The sequence below is a fragment of the Sinocyclocheilus rhinocerous genome, unplaced genomic scaffold (assembly GCF_001515625.1).
Source record: "Sinocyclocheilus rhinocerous isolate Xijiao unplaced genomic scaffold, SAMN03320098_v1.1 scaffold846, whole genome shotgun sequence".
In the NCBI taxonomy this organism is placed as follows: domain Eukaryota; kingdom Metazoa; phylum Chordata; class Actinopteri; order Cypriniformes; family Cyprinidae; genus Sinocyclocheilus; species Sinocyclocheilus rhinocerous.
Genome location: NW_015661883.1, coordinates 111,768 through 122,815, shown reverse-complemented (window position 1 = coordinate 122,815; position 11,048 = coordinate 111,768). Strand labels below are relative to the sequence as shown.

The 11,048-nt window shown below is 38.2% G+C and overlaps 1 protein-coding gene and 3 long non-coding RNA genes across 4 annotated transcripts in view; 3 read left to right on the top strand and 1 right to left on the bottom strand.

Moving 5' to 3' along the window:
* Positions 1-1,284: 1,284 nt before the first annotated feature.
* LOC107726773 (uncharacterized) lies at positions 1,285-4,967 on the bottom strand. The gene is made up of 3 exons (XR_001638296.1): positions 4,764-4,967; positions 2,414-2,520; positions 1,285-1,449 (listed from the first exon to the last, which is right to left on the bottom strand). It is a non-coding gene; the product is annotated as an uncharacterized LOC107726773 (long non-coding RNA).
* Positions 2,426-2,992, top strand: LOC107726774 (uncharacterized). The gene is made up of 4 exons (XR_001638297.1): positions 2,426-2,478; positions 2,626-2,664; positions 2,773-2,805; positions 2,894-2,992. It is a non-coding gene; the product is annotated as an uncharacterized LOC107726774 (long non-coding RNA).
* LOC107726776 (uncharacterized) lies at positions 3,449-3,835 on the top strand. Its single transcript, XR_001638298.1, has 3 exons — positions 3,449-3,466; positions 3,658-3,684; positions 3,769-3,835. It is a non-coding gene; the product is annotated as an uncharacterized LOC107726776 (long non-coding RNA).
* A 165-nt stretch (positions 4,968-5,132) lies between the features above and the next one.
* LOC107726762 (glycine-rich cell wall structural protein-like) overlaps positions 5,133-11,048 on the top strand; it is a 13,520-nt gene continuing 7,604 nt past the window's right edge. Inside the window, exons 1-16 of the mRNA XM_016536447.1 lie at positions 5,133-5,187; positions 5,415-5,462; positions 5,564-5,704; positions 5,776-6,090; positions 6,154-6,255; positions 6,357-6,479; positions 6,566-6,616; positions 6,723-6,770; positions 6,887-7,024; positions 7,115-7,153; positions 7,239-7,415; positions 7,511-7,567; positions 8,313-8,378; positions 8,559-8,600; positions 9,617-9,673; positions 9,822-9,878. Coding sequence (XP_016391933.1) covers positions 5,133-5,187; positions 5,415-5,462; positions 5,564-5,704; positions 5,776-6,090; positions 6,154-6,255; positions 6,357-6,479; positions 6,566-6,616; positions 6,723-6,770; positions 6,887-7,024; positions 7,115-7,153; positions 7,239-7,415; positions 7,511-7,567; positions 8,313-8,378; positions 8,559-8,600; positions 9,617-9,673; positions 9,822-9,878 — 1,516 coding nt within the window. The remainder of the gene's footprint in view (positions 5,188-5,414; positions 5,463-5,563; positions 5,705-5,775; positions 6,091-6,153; positions 6,256-6,356; positions 6,480-6,565; positions 6,617-6,722; positions 6,771-6,886; positions 7,025-7,114; positions 7,154-7,238; positions 7,416-7,510; positions 7,568-8,312; positions 8,379-8,558; positions 8,601-9,616; positions 9,674-9,821; positions 9,879-11,048) is intronic.

The following is an 11,048-nucleotide window of genomic DNA, read 5'->3' as shown; positions in this document are numbered from 1 at the left end:
AAGTTTGCATCATTATATCTATTATATTTGCATCAAATATACCCTATTTTTACAAACTTTTCTTTAGAGTGTAGTTTTCTCTAACCCACCAACCATAGTAATGCAATGTCATAAGAAAATGATAGCTTCAACCTTTTTTGGAGTTTAATTAAACCCTGGCCAATCTGGAAACCTAAGTAGCATATCTAGCCAAGTATATCCCCAGATGACCTTTCTTTGGTTGACTAAATTTAGCCATCACATTCTTGAGCACATTCTAATGTCTCATCAGTGTTATCCAAATGGATAACTGTATCATTCAAGCACACAGCAATGTAGGTTTAACGTGGTTAGAGCAAAATGTTGATTATCTTCTGGATGTTGATTTTAAGCATAAGTAGTATTTAGATAATCTGCTCTTCTTTCTCTGTAGCTCACCAATGTGTTAATGCATGACCACATTGGCCTGGCTAAGGTTTTTTGAGGTGACATCTTGAAGTTGTTGGACTAGAGTTTTTTTTTTTTTTATCAGCAGGTGAACAGAGGTAAAGATTTGGATCAGTGAAGGTCCCCATAAAAGCACAAGCTGGGCTATAAATATGTTGCTGTGCTCATATTTGAATGCTTTGTAGAAATAAGAAGTTTAAAGTTTCATATAAAGAACTGTACAGAACTGTAGCTTAAACACTGCTAAATCATATTTCTCCAATATTGACTTCTTATGTTCTAGGATACTCTGGGGCCAAAGCTCGCAAATATGGTAGGGGGAAGTTAAATAATCTCCAAAGTTTAGTATCCATTTAGAAAAATACAAATTATAAATTACATTTTATCTATACATTTTGCAAAAAGGGGTTACTGGTGGAGCTGGTGGAACAGGATTGCCTGGAGGATTAGGAGGGTCACTTGGTAGTGGAACAGTGTCAGGTGTTGGAACTGCTAGAGGAACACCAAGTGGAGGAATTGGACCTGGGGGGGCACCTATTGGCAGTTATGGACCAGGAGGGGCACCAATTGGTGGTTACGGACCTGGAGGGGCACCTGCGGGTGGTTATGGACCAGGAGGAGTACCTGCTGGAGGATATGGACCTGGCTCTGGAGGTATGCTGACAGACATTATATTACATATATGCAGTTCAGGCGTTCTGTGTGTTTCCAGATCTACATTTATACTTTGCGTCCAATGCAGCATATCCAGGTGGACCAAAGGCCCTAAAATATGGTAGGATATTTTAAACCAATCCCCCCCTTCCACACACACAATTAGGCATCAACACTTGTTAAATTATTTTAATCCACATGTAGGTCCTGGTGGTAGTGGAGGTGCTCCAGGACTTGGTCTGCAGGGTCAGGTAGGAACCGGTCCAGCAGGAGGATTTGGCACGGGGGCAGGACCAGTTGGTGGTTATGGTCCAGGGACTGTAGGAGGTCCCTGGTCTGGATTTGCTGGACCAGGACTTCCTGGTAGTGCTGTTGGAGCAGGAAGCAGAGGAGGGTTTGGGCCTGGTTATGGAACAGGTGCTGGAGGTAATTTAAACCAGTCAGAATAGGTCATTTACACAGGAATTAGAAAAGCTATATTATTAAAACTGTACCTGATCAACTTATCTTTCAAAATTACATGTAATGTTCCGATAGGATATCGACCTGGATCAAAAGCAGCTAAATATGGCAAGTTGAAATACACTACATACGCTTACATGTATATTGCAAGTGCCACTTGATCATTGATTAATACACTGTACATTCTAATTGTCAAAATTGTTACCAAATATTTTATGAATACAATTATAAATATATCATTTATTATTCATCAATGTATTTTTTCAGTTATATATTCATATTTAATGCACATTACAAATATTTTAAGAATTAAACGGTGTTTAAAATCAACTTATTATAAATGTAAGGGTAAATTATTAACTAAAAAAACAAAAATTATTCAGACACCAGATATAATTTTTGATATTTTTTTTTACTAGTGGAGTGGGTGCAGGAAACTATAGTTCATTTATGTAAGTGAGGATAGCAAAATAACGTAAACTGTGACATCTTATACCCAAAAAATCTTCATACAGTGGACTACCAATAAAACTGATTAAAATTTGGGACCAAAAATTATTCAGACACTTTGACCTGACAATGTTTTGCTTAAGTGTTATCTGACATTATCAAGATGAATTTGTTCTGACACAGTTTAACTCTGAGTTCTTGTCATATTTTATTACCATTTTCTAAACTACAGCGCTCGTCAGTGAACAACGGCTCTGTGTAGTAAATGCTGCTCAATGTGAAAGCACGCACGTGATGGAGATTTACCGCTGATTACAGAACCGCTTTTCTGACAAGATGCGCGTTAAATATCGCATGCGATTTATCGTGCAGCCCTACTTGGAATAATACAACATTAACAGAGAATAAAACCCATACATACCTTGACAGGTTTACCCGGATCTGGAGGTGTCTTGGGAGCAGGAGGTGTACCAGGATTGGTAGGAGGTCCTGGCGGTATGTGAAGCTGACATGAAGCTGATTTCAGTTCTTCAGTGGAACATAAAATAAGATAATTTGAGAAATGTCTCAGTGCTGTTGATTTTTTTTGTCCATACAATGCAATTCAAATAAATAAATACTTCTCTTTTTTAGTTCTGCCTGGAGGGCTTGGGACTGGTGCTGGATATGGAGGTAAAGTTTTAAAAACTTTCAATAGATGCAATACTAATCACTAAACTTGAAATATGTGGTCTAAGCATTGGTGGGTGAACCTGCTGATTTGTTCATGTCATTCTAAAGGGTATGGAGGAGCACAAAAACCACCTAAATATGGTAAACCACTTATGGTATTTGATTTTTATAATTAAAATGTCACATGTTTACAGGCTAAGAATTGACCCGATGCATCTCCATCAAATAGGACAACCAGCTGGTGGGGTCGGAAGTGTGTTGGGTGGGTCGGTACCAGCAACTGGTGGAACTGGGGCCACAGGAACTGGAATTGGAACTGGTGATGATAACTGCTAAAAGAGGACTAAATAACACTTAATAGATACAGATAGGAATTTGTTTACATGCTCAGCGTTACATCACAGGTGGTTTAGGTGGGGCTGGAGGTACACCAGTTTCAGGAACCAAACCAGACAAATATGGTGAGTTGGTGATCTATGGTTATATATCATCTAACAATCCATGTCTCCAGTGAAATATTGCTATTCCAATTTTCAATTTAAATCTGGGGTACCAGGCATCATAGGAGGAACAGCAATTACAGGTAGTACAGCTGCTACCGGCACAGATCGTGGAGCAGGACCTAAACCTGGAGTTGATGGAGGTAATGCAATTAATTTGGAATGTACTTTAAGATACACATATGTATAGTGTGTATATATATATATATTATTTGTTATTTAGCTGTTAAATTTGTTTGTTCCTGCATTGTAATTTTAACATTTTGTTGAACACACAGGTGGAACAAAAGCTCCCAAGACCGGTAAGAAATATTTATTTTTCTTTTCTCTTTCTTTCTTCCTTCCTCCTTTTATTTTTATTTATGTATTTTTTTTTACATCCCATCCGATCCCATACATCTAGGATAAAACAATTGTCCTTTAGACATTGTAAGAAAAAATGAGCAGGCGTTTCCACCTTTTAGCCACCAGTTTTATTTTGTGATTATTTCAGAATCTGGCGGACCAATAGAGGGATCAGGTGGGTCTATCGGAGGTGGTATTTTAAGTTGGATTTCCAACTTTTTAAAAGGATAGAAACTGAGCAGTATGTAATCTTTTTCAGGTGTTACTGGTGGGTCCATTGATGCTGATGGACTTGATGGGGTTGCTGGGACAGGAATACCCATTTTAGCTGGAGAAAAACCAGGTAGACCTTTCCTGTTCAGTAAGCTTGTTGACATCATGTTAATCTATTGCGTTTTGTCTTCTACTTTTGGTCATTTTTCTATTTGTCTGTAGCTCACATTTAATTTGCATAGAATAAAAAGTATTGCATCTTATGTGACACTCAAAAACCCAGACAAGCCTATAGACATAAAAAGTTCACCAGATTATGTCTGTTCAGACACAATGCCTGGCCAACTGCACTTCACTGAGTGGCTGGTTGATCACAGTGCTTAAGTATCCTATTTTGGGTTATTAGTGCCTAGTTTCAAGTTTGAAGCATGGCTTAACTTGCACCATGAAATCATGCTTTTATTGTCTTAAACGCTGAACAGATAAGGGAAAAGAGGAGGTACTTGATTGACTTGAAGGTGCTAGGTGCTGCCTGTCATACTTTGTTTTCCACCCTCCACTTTTATGATATTTGTATATTTTGTCAGAATATTCTTTAAAAATTTAGCTTTTTGGTCCACAGAAGAACGAGAGTCATGCAGATTTAGGAGTAAATTGTGTCAGAACTTTATTATTATTGGCAAACTAATTCCTTAAACGAGTTCTTTATATTTATAGTGTGGAATTCATAGTATTGCCATCAGTATACTATGTAGGCTAACAGCTGTTTATTCATGAAGACCATAATTTAGCAAAACCACATATCAAACGCATATCAAAAAAACATTGTATGTTCAGAATGATTTGTAATTGCTTATTAAGTGTTGAAAATGAATTTTTAAGAGATAGGTCTACATGTGAATACAAAATTAATAAATGAATGACCAAAATTTTTTGTTCATGTTTAAGGTGTTTCTGGAACTGTACCAGGTTTGTATTTAGTTTAGTTGTGCAATACTGTAAATGAACAGCCATTTATTACGTCTGAAAATTCCTATTTACCTTATTGACATTCTCCATTTTTAGGTGGAACGGGATTGCCACGACCAGAGAGTAAGATCCGTCATCGTAACCTGAAAATGGATTACTGACCTCACATGAGAAGAGATCACTGAGCTCAAGATTACGTTCCCTGTTTCTTATTTTAGTAGTTGCTAGTGGTAGTTGAGTTCTTCAGCAGCCTATTTACACAAAATTATCCACCTACATCATGTTCAAAACTTGCTAATGTTACGGCTCCATCTAGTGGTGGAGGAGTCTCTTGCATGTGGTCGTCCTAGCTTATAAAACGTATTCTTTTGAAATGTATTGAGCTTTGGAATACTTTTAATGTAAAGATATTTTGCATTGAAAATTCACAACATTATCTGTATGACACAGAGACAACTTTTAGTTTATAACTTTTTTTCCAGAAGACTTAAGGTTAGTCAGATATAAAGCAATTCCTAAGAACGAGCATTTTTTTATTGGTTCCCCTGAAAAGTTCCTATTTTAGGCATTTAGAATAGTGGTTTTTGAGTGATTTTCAGTTTATATGAAATAAGTGATGTTGTGGTTAACATCACTTGAAGAGGCTTTTATGCTTTATTCATTCATAAATGCATGTTCCAGTTTGACTGAATAACTTGAAATAATGTTGTTCTTTCTTATGAGTTGGCGGCAGTGGAACACTACCAGGAGCCAAACCACTAAAACCCCCAGGTACTTCATGCCATTCACTTTACTCTTATTGTCTCTATATATTTGGGCAAGCAGGTGCTTTTTCATTTGTAAAAAGATTTATTTTATTTATCTTACTGTAGGCATTGGAGGTGGAGCCATTGCTGGACGTGGAGATACTCCGGGCACTATTGAAGGAGGACCTGGAAGTGTAGGTGGTGGTCCAGGCGGGGTTGGTGGTGGTCCAGGTGGAGTTGGTGGAGTTCCAGGGGGAGTTGGTGGAGGTCCAGGAGGAGTTGGTGGTGGGCCAGGTTGAGTTGGTGGAGTTCCGGGGTTCCAGGGGGAGTTGGTGGAGTTCCAGGAGGAGTTGGTGGAGTTCCAGGGGGAGTTGGTGGAGTTCCAGGGGGAGTTGGTGCAGTTCCAGGGGGAGTTGGTGGAGTTCCAGGAGGAGTTGGTGGAGTTCCAGGGGGAGTTGGTGGAGTTCCAGGGGGAGTTGGTGCAGTTCCAGGGGGAGTTGGTGGAGTTCCAGGAGGAGTTGGTGGAGTTCCAGGGGGAGTTGGTGGAGTTCCAGGGGGAGTTGGTGCAGTTCCAGGGGGAGTTGGTGGAGTTCCAGGAGGAGTTGGTGGAGTTCCAGGGGGAGTTGGTGGAGTTCCAGGGGGAGTTGGTGGAGGTCCAGGAGGAGTTGGTGGTGGGCCAGGTGGAGTTGGTGGAGTTCCGGGAGGAGTTGGTGGAGTTCCAGGGGGAATTGGTGGAGGTCCAGGAGGAGTTGTTGGAGTTACAGGTGCAGTTGGAGGAGGTCCAGGAGGAATTGGGGGAGGTGTTAAACCCCCTAAAGGTGATTTACTGTGAAAATCTTGAGCTGTAAAATGTCTATTAGCTGTGTTTTCCTCTGTTTGTAAAACAAGGACTGTATTACAATCAATGCGTTTCTTCTAGTTTATAGCAGTACAGGTGGAACTGGAGCTCTTGGAGTTGGAGTTGGAGGTGTAGGTGGAACGGGTCCAGCTGGAGCGGGAGGAGTTGGACTTCTGCCTGGAGGTGGTGGTTTACTACCAGGAGGTGGAGCTGAATAAAGTGCACTTAAAATTTACAAAAGAATGTAATTAGCTTGTGCCTATGTATAAGGATTTGTAAATCTGTTGTAGGTTATGGAGGAGCAGGAGGTTTAGGAGCTGGTGGGATCCAACCAGGGACTGGTAAAAAAAATTCTGATAAAAAAAAACAACACATTCCTTATATTTTTAAGTACCAGTACTGACAATTATTGTTTTGCTGAGAACTGTGTGTATAATTTTTTTGCAGGCTTCAGGTTCCCCAGTGGGGCTGCAGTGGGCAGCAAACAAGGAAAAGGTACCAGAAAACAATTAGCTATTCCACAATTCTTATGATGAAAAAGGAATTTGGTTGTATTTTACACACTGAACTGGAAAGACTGTTAAATAACTAATTTATCACTTTGATGAAAGTTTATGGGGCAGCAGGCACACTTGGTGGGCTTGGAGGCCCAGGCGAATATGGACCAGGACCCTTTGGCTATGGAGGTGGTCCAGGTGGTTATGGTGGTGGCCCAGGCAGTGCTGGTGGACTTGGAGGGTCTGGAATTGGTAAGTTTCTGAAATGTTTTTTCTTCTGAAAATTTGACTACACACACTTTTTTTTTTACATTTTAATATTTTATTTATTTATTTATTAAGGGCTTGGCTATGGTCCTGGCGCAGTAAAACCATCTAAAAGTAATCCATCAAATCAACACTTTACTACTACAATAACCATTCCTTTGTAGGTTAGACAAAATTTATAATCCCAATTTTTTATGAGGCTATGGAGGAGCTGGAACATTGGGTGGGGCTGGAAGAGGAGGCATTGGTGGAGGTCCTGGAGGACTTGGTGGTGGTCTAGGAGTAGGACCAGGAGGTGCTGGAGGCATTGGTGGTGGTCTAGGAGTAGGACCAGGAGGTACTGGAGGTCCTGGAGGAGTTGGAGGACTGGGTGGAGGTATCATGTACTTTAATATACATTAAACATAAGTTTGACAGTAGTGCAAAAAAAAAAAAAAAACACATTGATGAATTTTTTTTTTTTTTTTTTAGGTGCCAGATATCCAGGTGGTGGCCTGGGAGCTGGAGCTGGGAAACCTGGGAAATCAGGTTCTTGTTTTTATAAAATATTAATATAATTGTGGCTTATTAATACAATGTCATTACATTAGCTTAGGGGTCTGAATATAATGATAAACCTACTAATTGGGCTCGGAAGATGGTAGGAGAGCCCTTGTGAAAAAGAAGTGTTAACTGTATTTAATGTGGACTTGCAGCGCTCTTCACATCTTAAGTATATTTTAAAAAATTGACTTGCAGAAACAACAAATGTTCACCTTCATCATTACAAATGTGTAATTAGAAATATATTTAAATATGTGACATGCAAGTTTCAATAGAAATTGCATTCAAGTATATTGTAGTTTACCATGAATACTTGTCAGCACAATAAAATTAAATTACATATAAAGATGTAATCAAGTCCTACATAAACCGGTCAAAAAAGCACTTTAAAGTTGCATTTAATATATATTTAAAATATAATACATTTTTATTTAATTATAAATATTATGTGATTAAGTGTCCAAAAACATCACATTAAGTTCGCACTTTAGTATATTCTTTTAAAGTGTGTTATTTTTCGTAATAAGTAGTTTTTTAAAAGTAAAAAAGTAAAGAGTTTTTCACAGGGGAGTGAGTATAAGTAATAAATTTGCACAGAATCATTCACATCAGTTAATACCTCTGGCAGATACCTGGCGATCAGATATGGCTGTGGCAACATGAAATTGAAACACTACTGACATCTTTGCTATTATATGATTATAATGTTGACATATTCTTTGTATTGTAGGGTATGGAGGTTTGGGTGCAGCTGGAGGCATGGGAGGTGTTGGAAGCCCACTAGGAACCGGTGGAGGTAAAGTTACATTGTATTCAGCATTGTCACTTAAGATTAATATGTTAATAAGGCAAATTCACTAAACTTAGTGCATGTTTTTTGTCAAATTCTTATTCTTGTCTCACCAAATGAATAAGCATACAGAATGTTAAATTTTGATGGATTATATTTACTTGCCTTTGTTTCAATGTCCTAAAGGCTTTGGCACAGGTGCACTGGGTGGTCAGGGCTATCAGCCAGGTGAGCTATTATATCCTTCCTCAGTTCTCCTTGTGCCTGTTGGAGAAATGGGCTTATCCACACCTTCCATTTTTCTCTCTAAGAGCAGATATCAGGATACATAATTGCATTGGATCTCATCCTTTTTGCCCATCCATTTAAAGTCTATGCAACCAAAACTTTCACACATTAAAAAATACATATAGACATTGTATAAGTAATTCATATGAATAGAGCAACTGAAACAATGTTTTGTGTGTGTGTGTGTGTTTGAAGAGACACAATCACTTTATTTGATCAAGAGATTTTATTTTAGGCTTTTATTCACATATAAACATTGATCAACGCACAATTAGAACACATCAAACAAGGTCTGAGGCTTAGGTCAAACCTCATTAATTCTTGTGGAAGCTTGATCGTGCTTGCATGACGCAAGAACAAACCTCATCGGTTCTAGTACATCAAGTTAGCACGTTTGAGCATTCACTGGCCATATCTGATGTGCTTTTTGTGTTTCATTTGTATTTTCAAAGATGAACGACATGAGAAATTATGAAGAATTTTTATTTTGGGGTGAACTATCTCTCTTAAATACTCTAGGTATTTAAATGAGAATAAAGACAGGGACACATTTAAGAAATTTTCCATTACAGTTCTGAATGAATTACATGAATTTGTATGATTGTTCTGTACACAACAAGGTTGCATACATATGGACATATTGCAATGTATGTGTGTGGAAAGAAAGCTAACGATACTATGCAATGGAAGTCATTTATAAAATGCCGAATTGTGATCATTTACAATCAGTTTACTTTAATACTTTGGATTCCTCACAAAAAAATGAAACCAAATCATGACAAAAGTCATAGCCGACAGATACATCCAAATTATCCTTAAAAAACATTCTGAATCAAACACTAGAGCAAAATTTAGGTGGTGAGTGATGGTTTATTGTACCAATGTGTTACAGTGATCAATGTTATTGGTTCAGTGTGATTAATGAAGAGTTGTGCTTATATTATATTGTATTGTAGGTTATGGTGGCACTGGTGCAGGGGGACCTGGAACTGCTCCACTTACACCTCAGCAATGTATGTGATGCTTCATCACACTCATTGTTAGCTAATATTTCAAATGCAGCAAATGATAAAATTAGATTTTTGTCTAGACCTGTACATTATCCACAACCAATCACAAGTATTTATTGCATGTACATGTGTGTTGTATGATTCTTTATAGCAAAAGCAGCCAAATATGCAGCTCTTCAAGGCTTTCTAGGCGCAGGAGGCTACAGAGGTACTTAAAGGACTTCAGTTCCAGCTGTGCATCTCTTATGGTTTTGTTGCAGTAGCTCACTTAGCTGTGTATGTAGACAAATGCAATCTAGGAATGTGTCGCTGCTATTTCAGGATGAACTGTGACCATGGGGGAAGCAGCGTCATTAGGCTTCATGTTCTGGCCACCTATCGTAAAGGGAGCCTATTTTCTTTTTAGCTATATGCATACAGCTGTGCATCTCTTATGGTTTTGTTGCAGTAGCTCACTTAGCTGTGTATGTAGACACATGCAATCTAGGAATGTGTCGCTGCTATTTCAGGATGAACTGAGTCTGTGACCATGGGGGAATCAGCGTCATTAGGCTTCATGTTCTGGCCACCTATCGTAAAGGGAGCCTATTTTCTTTTTAGCTATATGCATATGAGTTCATGAATCCATATTTTGTCTTTTCCAGCATCTTCAGTCATTCAAAGTGTAGTCAGACAAAGGAACGGGATCTAGGCTTACCAATTTTAGTATTTTAAGAACAAAATGCTTGTCGTAGCTGCAGTAGACAGCATCTAAGTACTGAGGATTATAAGCTGTCTTCAAAGATACCTCAGGAACTTGAAGCAGTTTCTTTTCTACTATCCTGACCCTAGTAAAACCTTGTTTTTGTTTGTTTGTTTTAATGTAACTCTTATTAAATTAAAATGTTGGATTTTTAAGGGTATCTATGCATTTAACCTAACTCGTTTTGGGGTTGGTAGGCATTGTGTGTTGTGTATGTTGTATCTGTGTTTGTATAAGTGCAACTATTCAAATGTGACAAAGTATCATAAAAGCAATTCATCTTAATCTTCTCATATTGTTTACCTTTGTTCTTCAAGTTTATGCACTTGTTACTTTGTGAAACTCCAACACATTTGTGTTGGGCCTTTTATTTGGAGTGGTCATATTTCTTTTTGTTTCTTTATTAAGTTAATTTAGAAATACGTTTGGAACATTTTATGTTTGTTAAATTCAAGTTTTTGTTTATTAAAGGAACGACCAAGCGGCAGCGGCAGACAGTGAGTTGAGCATTATGTTTGATCAATTTAGCCTTCTCAAACCAACACGACTTGACTAAAATAAACAGACATAAAACACTTCATGCATTTCACAGTATTAATTTAAACATTTAACCAAGATAAACGAGCGCTGTTAGGC